This window comes from Onychostoma macrolepis, chromosome 02 (genome assembly GCF_012432095.1).
Source record: "Onychostoma macrolepis isolate SWU-2019 chromosome 02, ASM1243209v1, whole genome shotgun sequence".
NCBI lineage: Eukaryota > Metazoa > Chordata > Actinopteri > Cypriniformes > Cyprinidae > Onychostoma > Onychostoma macrolepis.
The window spans coordinates 70,126-90,346 of record NC_081156.1 but is presented as its reverse complement, the minus strand read 5'-3'; the positions used below and the strand labels follow the sequence as shown (position 1 = coordinate 90,346).

General features: G+C 36.0%; 1 protein-coding gene across 3 annotated transcripts in view; it reads right to left on the bottom strand.

Annotated features, from left to right (window-relative positions):
* Window positions 1–20,221, bottom strand: part of dis3l2 (DIS3 like 3'-5' exoribonuclease 2) — a 163,866-nt gene that overhangs the window by 110,671 nt on the left and 32,974 nt on the right. For all 3 annotated transcript variants that reach the window (XM_058755132.1, XM_058755140.1, XM_058755150.1), the window contains 2 exons: window positions 5,822–5,875; window positions 5,279–5,380 (listed from right to left, as the gene is read on the bottom strand). In XM_058755132.1, coding sequence (XP_058611115.1) covers window positions 5,279–5,380; window positions 5,822–5,875 — 156 coding nt within the window. The remainder of the gene's footprint in view (window positions 1–5,278; window positions 5,381–5,821; window positions 5,876–20,221) is intronic.

Sequence of the window (20,221 nt, the reverse complement as noted above, 5' to 3'; positions counted from 1 at the left end):
TTATGACCAGCTGATTTGTACAGAGACATCTGATGGACAAACTACATCGGAATTCGCAAATGGAAAAATCAAGTTAGCCCGGGCCGATGGGTGTTCACAATACACATTTTTAGCGAACCATACCTTTAGCCGAAAGCGAACCGTACTCAGACCACATCCCGAGATGGTTTCGGTTTGGTTCGCTTCCGAGGCATCTGAGATCATTTGGAGTGTTCACATATGGGCCAAAAAAAAAAAATTAATTTAAAAAAATAATAATAAAATAATAAAAAACACAAAACACATTCAGACCCCTGAAAAAGACCAAGTGTGATAACACCTTAAATGGCTCAAAAAAAGGAAAATTATATATTTGAAGTGGCCTAGTAAAACTTCTGACTTAAACTGCCCATTGCCAAATTATCTCAATTGTGATTAAGCATGAAAACCCTCCAATGTGGCTGAACTAAAAGTAGTTCTGCAAAGAAGAGTGGGATCTAAAACTATTTAGTATGAAATATACACAAAAACAGAAGAAATCAGGATGGGGCAAATACATTTTCACAGCACTCTATCAATAATATGCAGAGAACACTGAAAATTTGTAATCTGAATTTATTTTATAAGATTAACCACTGTTGGCAAGTAGCTAGCAACAAGTAGCGATGCTACTAATGTAACTACATTTTTCAGTAGTGTGACAGTAGCTCTGCTACTTTTAAAACAGTCTAGCTTTTCCAGTAGCTAACTACTTTTTCCAGCAAGTAGCGGTGTAGCACGACCAAATGCTACATTCGGTTTTGCTTTCTGACGAGTCACGAGCCTGTAATGCATTGAAGCAGCGCATCATCTTCTCCTGACTAGATCACAAACTAAATTTGTTCATTACCGCCATCTGTGGTGATATCACGCATCTTGCGGCTTTACAGTCTGTCCACCATCAAGAAATCAATGATTTTGCAAAGGATGTGCAGGAGTGGATTTCTCACATGAATCAACTGTAATTTATGCAAAACAAAGATTAAAATGCGGTCTACGTAGAAGATCTAAAGCACATAAAGGAGGTGAATAATAGCAAATCTCAAATGTCTATTTCACAATGATGAACTGTCATATGACTCCGCCACGGTTTTGTAATGAACAATAATAATCGAACAGAAAAAAAAAAAAAAAAAAATCATCATTTAGCAAAGGATGGTTGCGGCGGGATTCCACCAAGTGCAGTGTTCATGCGCAGCTGAGCAGCTCCATTCACAGTCAGTAAATACTCAGGGTTTCTGCAGGATTTTTAAGCTTAAATTTAAGACTTAAGACTTAAGACCTGCACAAATAAAATTAATACCATATGAGCGGGGTAGGGCAATGTATATAGTACCATATTAAACTGTAAAATGACTGTAAAAAGCATAATTTACAATTCAGATACAAGTTTTCACTTATAAAATGATACATTTTACATTTCAGCCTTTAAACCATTTTTAAGAAAATAGATAAGTCAAAAGTATTAATTATTATATTGATTTATACAAATTATAGATAAAATTATTATATAAATGAAATAACATGAATTAGGAGTGTGCGATATTGACAAGAAATTATATCTTGATTTTTTTTCTGGGATTTTATCGATAATGAAAATTAGACAATATTTTTCTGAGTGTGTTATTGTGCTGGTATCTTAAAGATTACCGTGGACAGCTGATTCCTGAATTTCATAATGTTTTGATATTTGAAACAAAACGATGAAAACTGATGTTTGAAATTAATTTAAAAATGAAGATACTTTAAATGTGAAATTAAAAGCGCCAGTAGGTGGCAGTAATTCACTGTTAATAAGCGAGTCATTGCGATTGAACCGAATAATTTAAACGGTTGATTCATTCATTCAGCAACTCTGTTGCTCAGAGATGTAAAAACAGTGCTGTAGCTGTTTGTAATTATTTTTGTTTGCAAAATAGAGCAAAAGCAGGAAATATGGTGTCTAAAATGTAAGTTTCTTAATATTAACAGTTTGTTGAACTGTTGCGTAAAATCAATATCACTTTTGTAATCATGCTGACTTTTGGAGAAAAAAAAAAAAAAACAGCACTCTTCGTGCGATATTAACTATATGAAATGATATAAATATAGGCAATACATTTTCTGCCCCCATATCTTTAACCTATGTTAACTGATTCATTCTCTGCCAGCAGGTCTCGCATTTGGCACAAATATAACTGTTTTCCCGGTAAAGGCAGTAAGCGCAGCACTGGACTTTGAACTTGCAGGGCTCATGTTTATTTCATGAAATCGTAGCCTTTTGAAGTTTAATCGTCACATTCAGCCATATCGCAATTCTGGTCTTTCAGTCCCCAAATTTAAGACCTCTTGAAATCATAATTAAGACTTTCTTGTACAATTTAAGACTTAAGGCCTTAAATTTGAAACCACTAAATTTAAGACCTTTTAAGACCCCACGGAAACCCTGATATACTGCATGTGCTGTGAGTTTAACCTGCTTATTTTACGACTCCTCCATATCTAGTTTAAGTTGCATACATTGTTCTTGCGTTGGTGTTACATTTGTAGCAATTTTGCACTTTGACAGTCAGTTTGAGATAATGTAACTATTTTATTATTGTGTGTATCGGATAGTTTACAAAATCAAACGATTGGGACACTCCATTTTACATTAGGTGGCCTTACATTTAAATTAATCATTTGGTACAATGCACTTCTTGTGTACATACATGCTTTTACATTGTACTTATATTTTTAAAAATACCTATATGTAATTACATCTGTAATTAATTTCATTAGTTACATTTATAATTACACTGTTGACCCATCCCTTACACCTTAACCCACCCTTAAACCTACCCATACCACCAATCCTGTCCCTAACCTTACCCATATCTCACCTCAATAGCAGCAATAGTGTTTTGCAATACAGTATGAACACAATAAGTACATTGTTCTTATTTTTTGATTAAGTACACAGTAGTTAAGGCCACCTAATATAAAGTGTGACCCAAAAACATTATATTTTACTTATAAATTACAATTATTTGTAATGTTGAATGTAAAAAAAAAAAAAAAAAAAACATTAAAATAATAAAAAAAAAAAATGTAAAGTAGTTTCAATGTAGCTAGCTACTTTTTGATAGTAACTTGTGTAGCCATTTACTTTTTCAGAAGGGTAGCCTGAATGTAGCTTAACTACTTTCAACTACGAGTAGCTTGTAGTTGGTCAAGCTACAGTTTCAGAGCAGCTTCCCCAACACTGAGATTAACACTGATATATACACACACAAACACACAACATATTACACATAACCATATAGTTACAAATGAAGAGTTCATTTGCAAAAACCAATAAACGCCACTTTAAAAAAATGCTGTGCATTATTCTCGACATATCTGAACCCTAAACACGTTTTGTCAAAAAAGCCGATATTGTCCGCTTTCAAGGCATTGCAAATTCACGTTTTACTGCAGAAGCCGACAAGCGCCCTTGTTGTTTTTGATAAGCCGATAAATCCATTTTAGCGAATCAGAACGAATAGTGTTCAGGTCAGGTGACAAGGCTACTTTCACTTTGAAAAGACATGCTAGCTGAGAATAGTTTCGTCAAAACTGACTTAAGTGATAGAGGATGGATAATTTCGACGAACTTGATGAACCTGTGATATCTTCAGGGTGAAAAAGGTGAAAGCTGAAACGTTTTCACGTAGCCTTGCAAAAGCAGCGCGTTACAATGGTGAGGGAAAAGCTCTGTGTATTGCATGTAATCACATCCATACACTCTATGATCTAGTGTTGTCAAAAGACCCGGTACTTCGGTACCAAGTAACAAAAAAAACCTGGTACCGTGACGTTTTCATTTTTTTTTTCTTTTAAGTACCGGTGGTACAGAGTACCCGGTCAACCCGGTTCTTCACGCGTACGGCCCTATGATTTCCGCGATGCAGAAAACACAGACGGAATCTCGGAATCCAGTTATAAAAACAGAATTTACAGTTTAGCACGGAATTTGTCAAAATTTGGATGAATTAATCAAAAGTAGGTCATTACACTTAAATCAAATCGCGACATATACTATCTGTATATATTAAGCCGCAAAAGTCGATTCAGATATGAATACCCCATGTTCTGCGAGTCTCTGTTTTTTTTTTTTTTTTTAAACTACACACACTGAAGCGCGCCTGACGCTCACGGTGATTTCAGCATCTGCCGTCTCAATGAAGACATAAATACATAAACAACATCTACAGAACTGCTCTGAGAGTCACTTCACGAGCATTTTACAGTTTCATTTGAGTAAAACCAGCGTCATATATAGCTACACACAGAAATTTAAAAAGGTATTCACGGCAATCCGTCAAAATAAAAGTTTCTTAAAGACATTGTGCCAGAAATATATTACTATTATTTAGCAGAATGTATGTGATACTATTACTACTGTTGAAAAAAAAATATATATATATTTTTAAAGAAATAAAAATCACAATATTTCTTCCATATTTTATTTTTAATAGTAAATCCCCCTTTATTTACCAAAAAAATTAAATGTGTTAAAATTTCATTAATTAAGAGACAAATTAAATTTGGGTGAAACTTTACTGTTTACTGCTTTTCATGCTTTTATTACTTGCGGAAAAACTTGAAACAAAATTTAAATAAAGTATAAAGAATGGCATTGATTTTTGTACATATTTTTGTTTGACTTTATTAAAAATAATGTTTTTTAATTAGCATGTGGTACCGAGAACTGTGGATTTTCACTGGTATCGGTACCAAATACTGAAATTTTGGTTGAAATTTATCTGCTTTTGCTATAAAACAAACTTTTAATGTGTAAAAAAAAAAATTTAATAAATAATACTTTCAATGAACTTTAGTTTTGTAAATTACCTGTATTTGTTTAAGTTATTATTATATTACTTGGAATGCGCAATAAAAAAAAAACGTGATTTCTGAAAAAAAGTTACTGGTTTTTGCAAATGAACTTCAAATATTATTAATTATCAATATTACAAACAGATCAAAAGTCCAAGGAAAATTATATTTGGTGACTGGAAACTATACTGCTATACTGGCTTTTACAAAGCCATGCATTGAAACATGATACTGATTTCTCTGGAAATAATTACTGCTAGGCAACAATTAACCATGAGTTATGTGAGGTAGTAAGTTTTTCTGCTCCAGAAGTTATAATCCATGTCAGCAAGTCATGAATAGATGGGTAGAGAACATTGAAAAGTATCATAAGTTCACAATTACTTAACTGTCCAAATTTAAGCACATTTTGATAAAGTACCTTCCACTGTTCAGGGGGGAGGACTTTCACCACAACAACATCTCCATTGAGAGCCCTGTTACGAGCTGCAATCCCATCCAGAAAGATGTCAGCTGACCCATCCTGTACCAAAAAAAATCAATTACATTACATACAATTCACAATTAAAATTTGCATCAAATGAGTTACACAATCAAAATTAGGACAAAGCAACACCCACTGCTAATCAAAAAAATTCGGTCAGTTACTTTTGAATGAGAATCATGATGCTAGCAACCATTTGTGTTGTGGTCAGAACTATTTGGCCCCCTTGGTAAACATAAGCAAAGGCGGCAGTGAAAGTAAATCTGCATTGTTTACACTTTTGAGCTTCCATTTAAAAACAAAAAAAACAAAAAAAAACAAAGGAGGTGGTAGAGGTTAAATTACAGGGGGTAGAGAAAATGCATGGTGAGGAGGATTGTCTGAGTAATAATTCTCGCAACTCAAAGTTCAATAGTATGTTTAACTTAAGGGTACACTGTATATGTTCAATAGTATGTGCAAGGGTGAAAAAATACTCACAGGAGACGGGACAAAAGCTTCCTTGTACTTCTTAGGGTTTATTCTTAGTACTCCCTTAAAAAGAGAATGACATTTAAATATTTGAAATATACCAACTGTTTAAATAGTTGTCCATTTTGAGATTTTACTCAACAGAATAAGGGACCATAATGAGCCCATGTACAATTTAAGTCCACTTGTTATTTTTATTTTGAAATATATATATTTGTTTTTTAAATGGAGAGAACAAGAGAAAAATGTCCAGGATAAAACGTAGCATGCTACATGACAACAATGTTGTTTGAGAAGTAACCCAAATATACTAAATACACTGCCCTCCAAAAGTATTGGGACAGCGAGGCCAATTCCTTTATTTTTGCTGTAGACTGAAAACATTTGGGTTTGACATCAAAAGATGAATATCAGACAAGAGATTTACATGCTGGCTTTTATTTCCGGGTATTTACATCTGGATCTGACACACAACTTGGAAGATATCACCTTTTGTTTGAACCCACCCATTTTTCATGTGAGCAAAAGTATTGGAATATGTGACTGACAGGTTTATTTTGTTGCCCAGGTGTGTCCCATCACAATGATTATACAAACTAGGGGTGTCGCGATATACCGGTATTGACGATAACAGTGATATTCAAAGCAACAATTATCGATATCGTGTTAATTTGGTGTGTGACGATATACCGGTATAGTACCTGGTTGACCTCCAGGTGGCAGTATTGCGCCTTAACCCTGACACCGGTCAAACAAGACGACGCAGCACTCCGCAGCTATCCGAGAAGAGCCGTGTTCAGAGTAAGTTGCCATTATTTTACTAGTCATTAGAATGGGAAATGTTACATTAACCTGTTAACAGAGGTTTTCTGTGTTCATATATTTAAGTAAAGGGTGATTATTTTAATAAAGTACCGTGTTTTCTTTACTCGTCTTATTTTTGTATTTGCAATCAATACGGCCTGTGCGTAGTTAACACTTCATTTCTTTGTTCAGATCTATTATTGACAGTTACACGATTAAATCTGATCTTGAAAAACTGAGCGACCACATTGCTACATTAAACTCTGCAGATGTTCTAGATGCATATTAAAACTGAATTAGCAGCACTCTTACTGCATGACTTCAGTGGCGCCAGTGCAACTATAGGTTAAAGAGCTTAAAATACGGGTATATACAGTATATACACACACAAGTTAACAGGTTAAAGTATCAGTTTAGATGTTAATATGGCAACACTTTACAATAAGATTCATTAGTTAACATGAAATGAGAATGAACAATACTTCCACAGCATTTATTAATCTTAGTTAATGTTAATTTCAGCATTTACTAATGCATTATTAAAATCACAAGTTGTGTTTGTAAACTTTAATGCACTGTGAACTAACATGAACAATGAACGACTATTTTTATTAACATTAACAAAGAATAATAAATTGTGTAATAAATATATTGTTAGTTAATACATTAATGTGGTCAAATTACATCTTATTGTAACGTGTTACCATTAATATTTATTCATCATACTGTTGAAATTGACAGTATTTTTTCTCTTGTAATTTCATAGGAGCTCCAAAGAAGACAGAGAAAGCCAGAGTATTGTACTCTGTGTTTATCAGTATCCTTATGTTCATTGGGTGAAAAAGAAAAACTCAAAGTAAAAAATAATTTGACTGACATCTTCCCCGCCCCCCCAAAAAGTACAGAGATGAGCCTCAAAAATTCTGGGACAAAGTTTTATGGACTGAGGAGACAAAGATTAACCTTTACCAAAGTGACAGAAAGGCTAAAGTTTGGAGAAAGAAAGGATCTGCTCGTGATTCCAAACATACAAGCTCATCTGTGAAACACAGTGGAGGTAATGCCATGGCTTGGGCTTGCATGGCTTCTTCTGGGACGGGCTCATTAATCTTCATTGATGATGTAACATGATGGCAGCAGCAAATGAACTCCGAAGTCTACAGAAACATTTTGTCTGCCAACTTAAAGAAAGATGCAACCAAACTTATTGGGAGATCCTTCATCATGCAGCAAGATAATGACCCAAAACACACTGCCAAAACAATAAAGGAGTTCATCAGGGGCAAGAAGTGGAAGGTTTTAGACTGGCCAAGTCAATCTCTAGACTTAAACCCTATAGAGCAGTGGACACTCTCCAGCGGGGGCGCAAGTAGGCTACAGGATGGGAGGAAAAAACAACCTGAAAATTTGCAAAAAAAATTTATATCACTAAACTACTGTCATAAAAAGTTATAGTTTTGTATATACATAACTCCTGAATAAAAATTAAAATGTGTTTGGACTGATTTAAAAAAAAAAAAAGTTTTGAACAAATTTGATTGGTTTGTCGATAGTGAGCGCAAATGCAGGTGATAAGCGGTTTTATTAACTCTTTCAACGCCATTGACGAGATATCTCGTCAATTATGAGACAACGCTTCCCCGCCATTGACGAGTTTTTACGGCAATCCGTGTTCTAGGTGTATTGCGGTAAGGAAAGCCCTAGCGCATGTCCTGAATGAGTTACGGGACTTCCGGGTCTTTAGGGTGCGAATAGAAGACGATCGGCATAAATAGAAGGATCAGAGATAATGTAGATCATAGCCTATGTAGATCATGCTTTGACCATTTTGAATCTGATCGGGACGATGTAGTCAGTGAGAGAGATGCATTTACAGACACAGAAACATCTGTAGTTGTAACCGATCCGTCGATCTGAATAGGGGTGTGTGTGTGTGTGTGTGTGTGTGTGTGAGAGAGAGAGAGAGAGTGTGTGTGTGTGTGTGTGTATATGTATGTATGTAGCCTGTGTGTGTGTATAATCATATATATGTGTATATGTTTGTGTGTGTGTATATGTTTGTGTGTGTGTGTGTGTGTGTGTGTGTGTGTGTGTGTGTGTGTGTGTCTCAAGTCAAGTCACCTTTATTTATATAGCGCTTTTACAATACAGATTGTGTCAAAGCACTTAACAGTATCAAATTGGAGGATAGAGTGTCAGTAATGTATAATGATAAGATTAAACACTCAATTTTCAGTTAAAGGCATTTCATTATTGAATTCAGAGATGTCATTGTCTAGCTCAGTTTAGTTTAAATAGTATCTGTGAAATCAAATCGGCGATAATCGCTAGAAATTAAGTGTCCCCAACTGAGCAAGCCAGAGGCGACAGCGGCAAGGTGTGTGTGTGTATGTCTGTTTGTTCCGTTTATTGAATGCAATTTAAATTATTCATATAATTATTTACAGGTGAAATAATGACATCTGAATGTATTTTGCTTGAAAATGCACTACTTTGATAAAAATGCATTTTTCTCAGTTTTTTTGTCCAAAATGTTGCATTTTTGATGAAACCTATCTGCATTCAAATGGTGATAAAACATGAACACATGAAGATAGAATAAAATGGGTTTTTTTTTTTGTTTAAAAGCTGAGGCTTGGTTCTTTATTTTGATATATAATATGTCCTTATATTCATAGCAGAAAATATTCTGAGGGCTGTCAAATTTAGGTGAAAATCATCAAAAATGCTGGCGGTGGCTGGCAACTTTTTTTAAAAACGCTGGCGGGGAAAGAGTTAAGCGAGTCATTGAGTCGTTCGTTCAAACGATTCGTTCAAACGGCCGATTCATCAAGAATGAGACGGATGTTTGTGCATGGGTCATTGAATCTTTGACTCAACCGATTCGTTCAAAACACTGAATCATTCAAAACACGATTGAGTGTTGCTGTGAGATGCGCTATGCTGTGATCTTTGTTTGGATTCATCGGATCTATTTTCGCTGCTAAAATAGACCAAAATAGTCATTATTTCGTCTAAAATGTAAGTGACTTAATATTATTAACTTGTTTGTTGAACTGTCATATGAAATCAGTGTCACATTTTAAATCGTGAGGTAATGGTAAATTAAGTGATGGTCAATTGTCAGCTCTCTTGGTCGTCAGGTCGTGTGATGTATGTTGCTGAACTGTATTCAAATGTTATAAATATAAAAACACCACATTTTGAAATTTAACTGCAGTATGTCAATTTAGTTTATTTGTGTGTGCTGCGCTCATAGACTTTAGAAAACGGCGCTCATTTGTTTGATTTCTCCTCAAGAAGCTGCCCAAGCCTCAAAAGTTTAAGGTCCTTGCACCCTGACTGAGTCCGAAACTGTCGTATTCGGTTTTTTCATATTCGTCATTTGGTGGCCCTCAATTGTCAAAAACACCCCTCAAAATATTACACACCCCTCCGCGTCTAGGCTGCAAATGAATCGCGCATGCGCATGGCCGCTGCCATTCCCGCCCTAGCTTACAGAGCGGGATGTAAATGTAAATGTTCACTCACTCTCACACAAAAATAAATCACGGCATTTAAATTGACTCACGACATAGCTCTCCATTCACTCTAGTCTAGTCTCTTGCCAAGTTCGCTTGTGCCAGATCTCGCTAGTCTGTTATCAATCTCGATTTACATAGGCCTTTACTACAAAACCCCAACAGTCTTTTTAAAGACTAAACCCACAAACATTCTTGTTAAAGATCAGATCAAATCTCAGCCCTAGGGAGTAATTTTTTTTAACTGCCAGGCAGTAGCTACACTTAGCTAAAGCTACCCACGCGACTAAGACACACACACACACACTACAATCGTTAAGTATTAAAATAAAATCTGAATTGTCTGCAAAACAATTATTTTGTTCGTTTAATTAAAGATCGTGCCTAAGTCCCGACTGATTAGCCCCTGATACGGCTCTCAACATAGCCACACACACAGTTACATATTGCCTTAACTTTATTGAAAACATAAAAATGGAGAAATTTCTTGTGAGGACCAACAAGCCAACCGACGCACCACCAGCTGCAAAAAAGCTTCGAAGGTACGATGAAGCATACCTGCAGTTTGGGTTTACAGTCAGGGCTGATCTGAGACCTCAGTGTGCCGAGGTGCTGGCAAACGACAGTATGAAGCCCTGCAAATTAAAAAGGCACCTCGAAACAAAGCATGCTGGCATTAAAAATAAACCGGCTGAATATTTTAAAAGAAAGCTTGATGGCCTCCATCAGCAACAGTCAACCATTTCAGTGCACAGCACTGTCTCTAAACAGTGTTTGGAGGCATCGTATGTAGTGGCCAAAAGAATCGGTAAACCGCATACAATCGCCGAGACTCACTTTGCCGGCAGCGCAAGACATGTGCAGAATAATGATAGGCGATAGTGCAGCAGCCAAACTCTGTGCAGTACCACTGTCCAATGACACAGTCGCTAGGAAATTGTAGAAATGTCCAATGATATCAGAGAGCAACTGATAGAGTTCGTAAAAAATAAAAAAAAAATAAAAAAAAAAAGTCCTTACTACGCGCTGCAGCGTCAGGTATCTGCAGGACAAGGCGATTGAGGATGTCGTCCTGTTTTGCCGGCCTCTTCAGTCGCACACTCCAGGAGAAGCCATTTTCAATGTCCTTGATATTTTTATCCATGAAAATGGTTTGGCTTGGGACCAGTGCATTGGCCTATGCACGGATGGTGTGCAGGCAATGACGGGGCGCGAGCGTGGCCTAGCTGCTTGCGTTCAGCAAGTAGCTCCACTTGTGAAATGGACACATTGCATGGTCCATCGCGAAGCACTAGCTGCTAAAAAAATGCCGGTTCTTTTTGACTCCGTGCTGAACCAATCCGTGAAAATGATAAATCTCAAAATCACGGCCACTAAACTCTCGCTTGTTTGGGGTCCTCTGCCAGGAGATGGGGTCAGGGCACGAACAGCTGCTTCTGCACACTGAAGTTCGCTGGCTCTCCAGGGGGCGGGTGTTACAGCGGTTGTATGAGCTGCGAGAGGAGGTGAAGTGGTTTTTGACAAATCAAATCAGACCTGGCGAAGCATCTGGATGACACTATGTGGCTTGCGTCTCTGTTCTATTTGGTCGATATATTTGACCACTTGAACGGCCTCAACCTGTCTTTGCATGGCCACGAAACTCATATTTTGCTCCTTGCAGACAAAGTGCACGCCTTCGCACAAAAACTAGACCTCTGGCATGGCCGCATCAGTCGAGGGAACTGCGACATGTTCCCCAGCCTTGCAGACTTATCACTGACGCAGGCACGTCACACGATTTCTCCTCCCTATTTCAATCAGCGTCTGAGCACCTGTCAGCAATGAGAAAACAATTTGCAACGTACTTTAAAGAGGATTATCGCTCTTTTGCGTGGGTTCGAGATCCGTTTGTGTGCACAGCAAACAAGCTATCAATTGATATGCAGGAACAGCTTATTGAGCTGAAGAGTGACAGTAGACTGAAGGAACTCTTTAGCTCCTGCCCGCTTTCGTCATACTGGGCAGCATTGATGCAGGAATATCCTGAACTCTGTGACGTCGCCTTGAAGATTCTCCTTCCTTTCGCGTCGACATATTTGTGTGAGGCAGGATTCTCAAAAATGACTGCACTCAAAATGAAATACCGCAATCGTGCACAAATCGAGGATGATTTGCGGCTATGTTTATCAAACATTGAGCCAAGAATGGAGGATCTTTGCAAGGCAAAGCAGGCTCAGGTCTCACATTAACATCACCTACCTGCAAGCTTCTGTAAAAAATGCAGATGATGCCTACTATTAGACCTAGTAATAATAACAATAATAAAGCATAAATTAATATCAGAGGTCTGGTGCCAATTCCCAGTTATAGCAATAGCCTAGTAATGATAATAGGCCTATACTGACGACGACGACGACAACAACAACGCATGTAACCTCATATAATTATATAGCAATAGCCTAATAATGATGATAGGCCTACTACTACTACTACTACTAATAATAATAACAACAACAACAACAACAACAACAATGTCTGCAAGCTCACGTTAGAAGTCTGATGCTACTGCCAATTATAACAATAGGCCTAGTAATGATAATAGGCCTACCTACCGCTACTGACGATAATAATAATAATAATAATAATAATAATAATAAGGGCCTAAAAATAATAGCCTAGGGCTATCTATCTATCTATCCATCTATCTGACTGTATCTATCTATCCATCTATCTGACTGTATCTATCTATCTATCATCTGACTGTATCTATCTATCTATGTATCTATCTATCATCTGACTGTATCTATCTATCTATGTATCTATCTATCATCTGACTGTATCTATCTATCATCTGACTGTATCTATATCATCTGACTGTATCTATATCATCTGACTGTATCTATCTATCTATCTATCATCTGACTGTATCTATCTATCTATCATCTATCTATCATCTGACTGTATCTATCTATCATCTGACTGTATCTATCTATCTATCATCTGACTGTATCTATCTATCTATCATCTGACTGTATCTATCTATCATCTGACTGTATCTATCTATCTATCATCTGACTATCTATCCATCTATCTATCATCTGACTATCTATCCATCCATCTATCTATCATCTGACTGTATCTATCTATCTATCTATCATCTGACTGTATCTATCTATCATCTATCTATCTATCTATCTATCTATCTATCATCTGACTGTATCTATCTATCTATCTATCTATCATCTGACTGTATCTATCTATCATCATCTGACTGTATCTATCTATCCATCTATCATCTGACTGTATCTATCCATCCATCTATCTATCATCTGACTGTATCTATCTATCCATCTATCATCTGATCTATCTATCTATCCATCTATCTATCATCTGACTGTATCTATCTATCATCTGACTGTATCTATCCATCCATCTATCATCTGACTGTATCTATCATCTATCCATCTATCATCTGACTGTATCTATCTATCTATCCATCTATCATCTGACTGTATATATCCATCCATCTATCATCTGACTGTATCTATCTATCCATCTATCTATCATCTGACTGTATCTATCCATCATCTATCTATCATCTGACTGTATCTATCCATCCATCTATCATCTGACTGTATCTATCCATCCATCTATCTATCTATCTATCTATCTATCATCTGACTGTATCTATCTATCTATCTATCTATCTATCTATCATCTGACTGTATCTATCTATCATCTGACTGTATCTATCTATCCATCTATCATCTGACTGTATCTATCTATCCATCTATCATCTGACTGTATATATCCATCCATCTATCATCTGACTGTATATATCCATCCATCTATCATCTGACTGTATATATCCATCCATCTATCATCTGACTGTATATATCCATCCATCTATCATCTGACTGTATATATCCATCCATCTATCATCTGACTGTATATATCCATCCATCTATCATCTGACTGTATATATCCATCTATCTATCATCTGACTGTATCTATCCATCCATCTATCTATCATCTGACTGTATCTATCCATCCATCTATCTATCATCTGACTGTATCTATCCATCCATCTATCATCTGACTGTATCTATCCATCCATCTATCTATCATCTGACTGTATCTATCCATCCATCTATCTATCATCTGACTGTATCTATCCATCCATCTATCTATCATCTGACTGTATCTATCCATCCATCTATCTATCATCTGACTGTATCTATCCATCCATCTATCTATCATCTGACTGTATCCATCCATCTATCTATCATCTGACTGTATATATCCATCTATCTATCTATCTATCTATCTATCTATCTATCTATCTATCTATCTATCTATATATCTATCTATATATCTATCTATCTGACTGTATCTATCTATCTATCTATCTATCTATCTATCTATCATTTGACTATCTATCTATCTATCTATCTATCTATCTATCTATCTGACTATCTATCCATCTATATCTATCCATCTATCATCTGACTGTATCTATCTGACTATCTATCCATCTATCTGACTGTATCCATCTATCTATCATCTGACTGTATCCATCTATCCATCTATCTGACTGTATCCATCTATCTATCATCTGACTGTATCCATCTATCTATCATCTGACTGTATCCATCTATCTATCATCTGACTGTATCCATCTATCTATCATCTGACTGTATCCATCTATCTATCATCTGACTGTATCCATCTATCTATCATCTGACTGTATCCATCTATCTATCATCTGACTGTATCCATCTATCTATCATCTGACTGTATCCATCTATCTATCATCTGACTGTATCCATCTATCTATCATCTGACTGTATCCATCTATCTATCATCTGACTGTATCCATCTATCTATCATCTGACTGTATCCATCTGACTATCTATCCATCTATCTGACTGTATCTATCCATCTATCTATCTATCTGACTGTATCTATCCATCTATCTATCTATCCATCTATCCATCTATCTATCTATCTATCCATCTATCATCTGACTGTATCCATCTATCTATAATCTGACTGTATCCATCTATCTATCATCTGACTGTATCTATCTGACTATCTATCTATCATCTGACTGTATCTATCTATCCATCTATCATCTGACTGTATATATCCATCCATCTATCATCTGACTGTATATATCCATCCATCTATCATCTGACTGTATCCATCTATCTATAATCTGACTGTATCCATCTATCTATCATCTGACTGTATCCATCTATCTATCATCTGACTGTATCCATCTATCTATCATCTGACTGTATCCATCTATCTATCATCTGACTGTATCCATCTATCTATCATCTGACTGTATCCATCTATCTATCATCTGACTGTATCCATCTATCTATCATCTGACTGTATCCATCTATCTATCATCTGACTGTATCCATCTGACTATCTATCTATCTATCTGACTGTATCTATCCATCTATCTATCTATCTATCCATCTATCCATCTATCTATCTATCTATCCATCTATCATCTGACTGTATCCATCTATCTATCATCTGACTGTATCCATCTATCTATCATCTGACTATCTATCTGACTATCTATCTATCATCTGACTGTATCTATCTGACTATCTATCTATCTATCTGACTGACTATCTATCCATCTATCTATCCATCTATCTATCATCTGACTGTATCCATCTATCTATCATCTGACTATCTATCTATCATCTGACTGTATCCATCTATCTATCATCTGACTGTATCCATCTATCTATCATCTGACTGTATCTATCTGACTATCTATCTATCTATCTGACTGACTATCTATCCATCTATCTATCCATCTATCTATCATCTGACTGTATCCATCTATCTATCATCTGACTGTATCCATCTATCTATCATCTGACTGTATCCATCTATCTATCATCTGACTGTATCCATCTATCTATCATCTGACTGTATCCATCTATCTATCATCTGACTATCTATCTGACTATCTATCTATCATCTGACTGTATCCATCTGACTATCTATCTATCTATCTGACTGACTATCTATCCATCTATCTATCCATCTATCTATCATCTGACTGTATCCATCTATCTATCATCTGACTGTATCCATCTATCTATCATCTGACTGTATCCATCTATCTATCATCTGACTGTATCCATCTATCTATCATCTGACTGTATCCATCTATCTATCTATCTATCTATCTATCTATCTATCTATCTATCTATCTATCTATCTATCTATCTATCATTTGACTATCTATCTGACTATCTATCCATCTATCTATCTATCTGACTGTATCTATCCATCTATCTATCCATCTATCCATCTATCCATCTATCTATCCATCTATCCATCTATCCATCTATCTATCATCTGACTGTATCCATCTATCTATCATCTGACTGTATCTATCTGACTATCTATCTATCATCTGACTCTATCTATCTATCTATCTATCTATCTATCATCTGACTGTATCCATCTATCTATCATCTGACTGTATCCATCATCTATCTATCCATCTATCTGACTGTATCTATCCATCTATCTGACTGTATCCATCCATCTATCTGACTGTATCCATCCATCTATCTGACTGTATCTATCCATCTATCTGACTGTATCCATCCATCTATCATCTGACTGTATCCATCCATCTATCATCTGACTATCTATCTGACTGTATCCATCTGACTATCTATCCATCTATCTGACTGTATCTATCCATCTATCTGACTGTATCCATCCATCTATCTGACTGTATCCATCCATCTATCTGACTGTATCCATCTATCTGACTGTATCTATCCATCTATCTGACTGTATCTATCCATCTATCTGACTGTATCCATCCATCTATCTGACTGTATCCATCTATCTGACTGTATCCATCTATCTATCATCTGACTGTATATATCCATCTATCTATCATCTGACTGTATATATCCATCTATCTATCATCTGACTGTATATATCCATCTATCTATCATCTGACTGTATATATCCATCTATCTATCTATCTATCTATCTATCTATCTGACTGTATCTATCTATCTATCTATCTATCTATCTATCTATCTATCTATCTATCTATCTATCTATCTATCATTTGACTATCTATCTATCTATCTATCTGACTATCTATCTATCTGACTGTATCCATCCATCTATCCATCTATCATCTGACTGTATCCATCTATCTATCATCTGACTGTATCCATCTATCTATCATCTGACTGTATCTATCTGACTATCTATCTATCTATCTGACTATCTATCTATCATCTGACTGTATCCATCTATCTATCATCTGACTGTATCTATCTGACTATCTATCTATCATCTGACTCTATCTATCTATCTATCTATCTATCTATCTATCTATCTATCTATCTATCATCTGACTGTATATATCCATCTATCTATCTATCTATCTATCTATCTGACTGTATCTATCTATCTATCTATCTATCTATCTATCATTTGACTATCTATCTATCTATCTATCTATCTGACTGTATCCATCCATCTATCCATCTATCATCTGACTGTATCCATCTATCTATCATCTGACTGTATCTATCTGACTATCTATCTATCTATCTGACTATCTATCTATCATCTGACTGTATCCATCTATCTATCATCTGACTGTATCTATCTATCTATCTATCTATCATCTGACTGTATCCATCTATCTATCATCTGACTGTATCCATCTATCTATCATCTGACTGTATCCATCTGACTATCTATCCATCTATCTGACTGTATCTATCCATCTATCTGACTGTATCTATCCATCTATCTGACTGTATCTATCCATCTATCTGACTGTATCTATCCATCTATCTGACTGTATCCATCTATCTATCTATCTGACTGTATCCATCTATCTATCTATCTGACTGTATCTATCTATCTATCTATCTGACTGTATCTATCTATCTATCTATCTGACTGTATCTATCTATCTATCTATCTGACTGTATCTATCTATCTATCTATCTATCTATCTATCTGACTATCTATCTATCTGACTGTATCCATCTATCTATCTATCATCTGACTGTATCCATCTATCTATCATCTGACTGTATCCATCTATCTATCATCTGACTGTATCCATCTGACTATCTATCCATCTATCTGACTGTATCTATCCATCTATCTGACTGTATCTATCCATCTATCTGACTGTATCTATCCATCTATCATCTGACTGTATATATCCATCTATCTATCATCTGACTGTATATATCCATCTATCTATCATCTGACTGTATATATCCATCTATCTATCATCTGACTGTATATATCCATCTATCTATCTATCTATCTATCTGACTATCTATCTATCTGACTGTATCCATCCATCTATCTATCTATCATCTGACTGTATCTATCTGACTATCTATCTATCTGACTGCCTGTATCTATCTGACTATCTATCTATCTGACTGCCTGTATCTATCTGACTATCTATCTATCTGACTGCCTGTATCTATCTGACTATCTATCTATCTGACTGCCTGTATCTATCTATCTATCTATCTGACTGCCTGTATCTATCTATCTATCTATCTATCTATCTGACTGCCTGTATCTATCTATCTATCTATCTATCTATCTGACTGCCTGTATCTATCTATCTATCTATCTATCTGACTGCCTGTATCTATCTATCTATCTATCTATCTATCTGACTGCCTGTATCTATCTATCTATCTATCTATCTATCTGACTGCCTGTATCTATCTATCTATCTATCTGACTGCCTGTATCTATCTATCTATCTATCTATCTATCTATCTATCTGACTGCCTGTATCTATCTATCTATCTGACTGCCTGTATCTATCTATCTATCTGACTGCCTGTATCTATCTATCTATCTGACTGCCTGTATCTATCTATCTATCTATCTATCTGACTGCCTGTATCTATCTATCTATCTGACTGCCTGTATCTATCTATCTATCTGACTGCCTGTATCTATCTATCTATCTGACTGCCTGTATCTATCTATCTATCTGACTGCCTGTATCTATCTATCTATCTGACTGCCTGTATCTATCTATCTATCTATCTATCTGACTGCCTGTATCTATCTATCTATCTATCTATCTATCTATCTGACTGCCTGTATCTATTTATCTATCTATCTATCTGACTGCCTGTATCTATCTATCTATCTATCTATCTGACTGCCTGTATCTATCTATCTATCTATCTATCTATCTATCTGACTGCCTGTATCTATCTATCTATCTATCTGACTGCCTGTATCTATCTATCTATCTATCTGACTGCCTGTATCTATCTATCATCTATCTATCTATCTGACTGCCTGTATCTATCTATCTATCTATCTATCTATCTGACTGCCTGTATCTATCTATCTATCTATCTATCTGACTGCCTGTATCTATCTATCTATCTATCTATCTGACTGACTGTATCTATCCATCTATCTATCTGACTGACTGTATCTATCTATCTATCTATCTATCTGACTGTATCTATCTATCTATCTGACTGTATCTATCTATCTATCTGACTGTATCTATCTATCTATCTATCTAAGAAAGGTGGTGTGGGTGGTGTGGGGGCGGCACTGGGGCCCCAACTGCAATGAACCAGCTTTGGGGGGGCCCAGCTTGCAAAAGGTTGAGAACCCCTGCTATAGAGCATGCCTTTTACCTGCTAAAGAGGAGACTGAAGGGGGTAACCCCCCAAAACAAACAACTGAAAGAGGCTGCGCTGAAAGCCTGGAAAAGCATCATAAAAGAAGAATGCAAAAGTTTGGTGAAGTCAATGGGTCACAGACTTGATGCAGTTATTGAAAGCAAAGGATTTGCAACTAAATATTAAGTCTTTTTCACTTTAATCTATGTTAATTCTATCGGTTCCAATACTTTTGTTCACATGAAAAATGGGTGGGTTCAAACAAAAGGTGATATCTTCTAAGTGGTGCGTCAGATCCAGATGTAAATACCTGGAAATAAAAGCCAGCATGTAAGTTTCGTGTCTGGTATTCATCTTTTGATGTCACACCCAAATGTTTTCAGTCTACAGCAAAA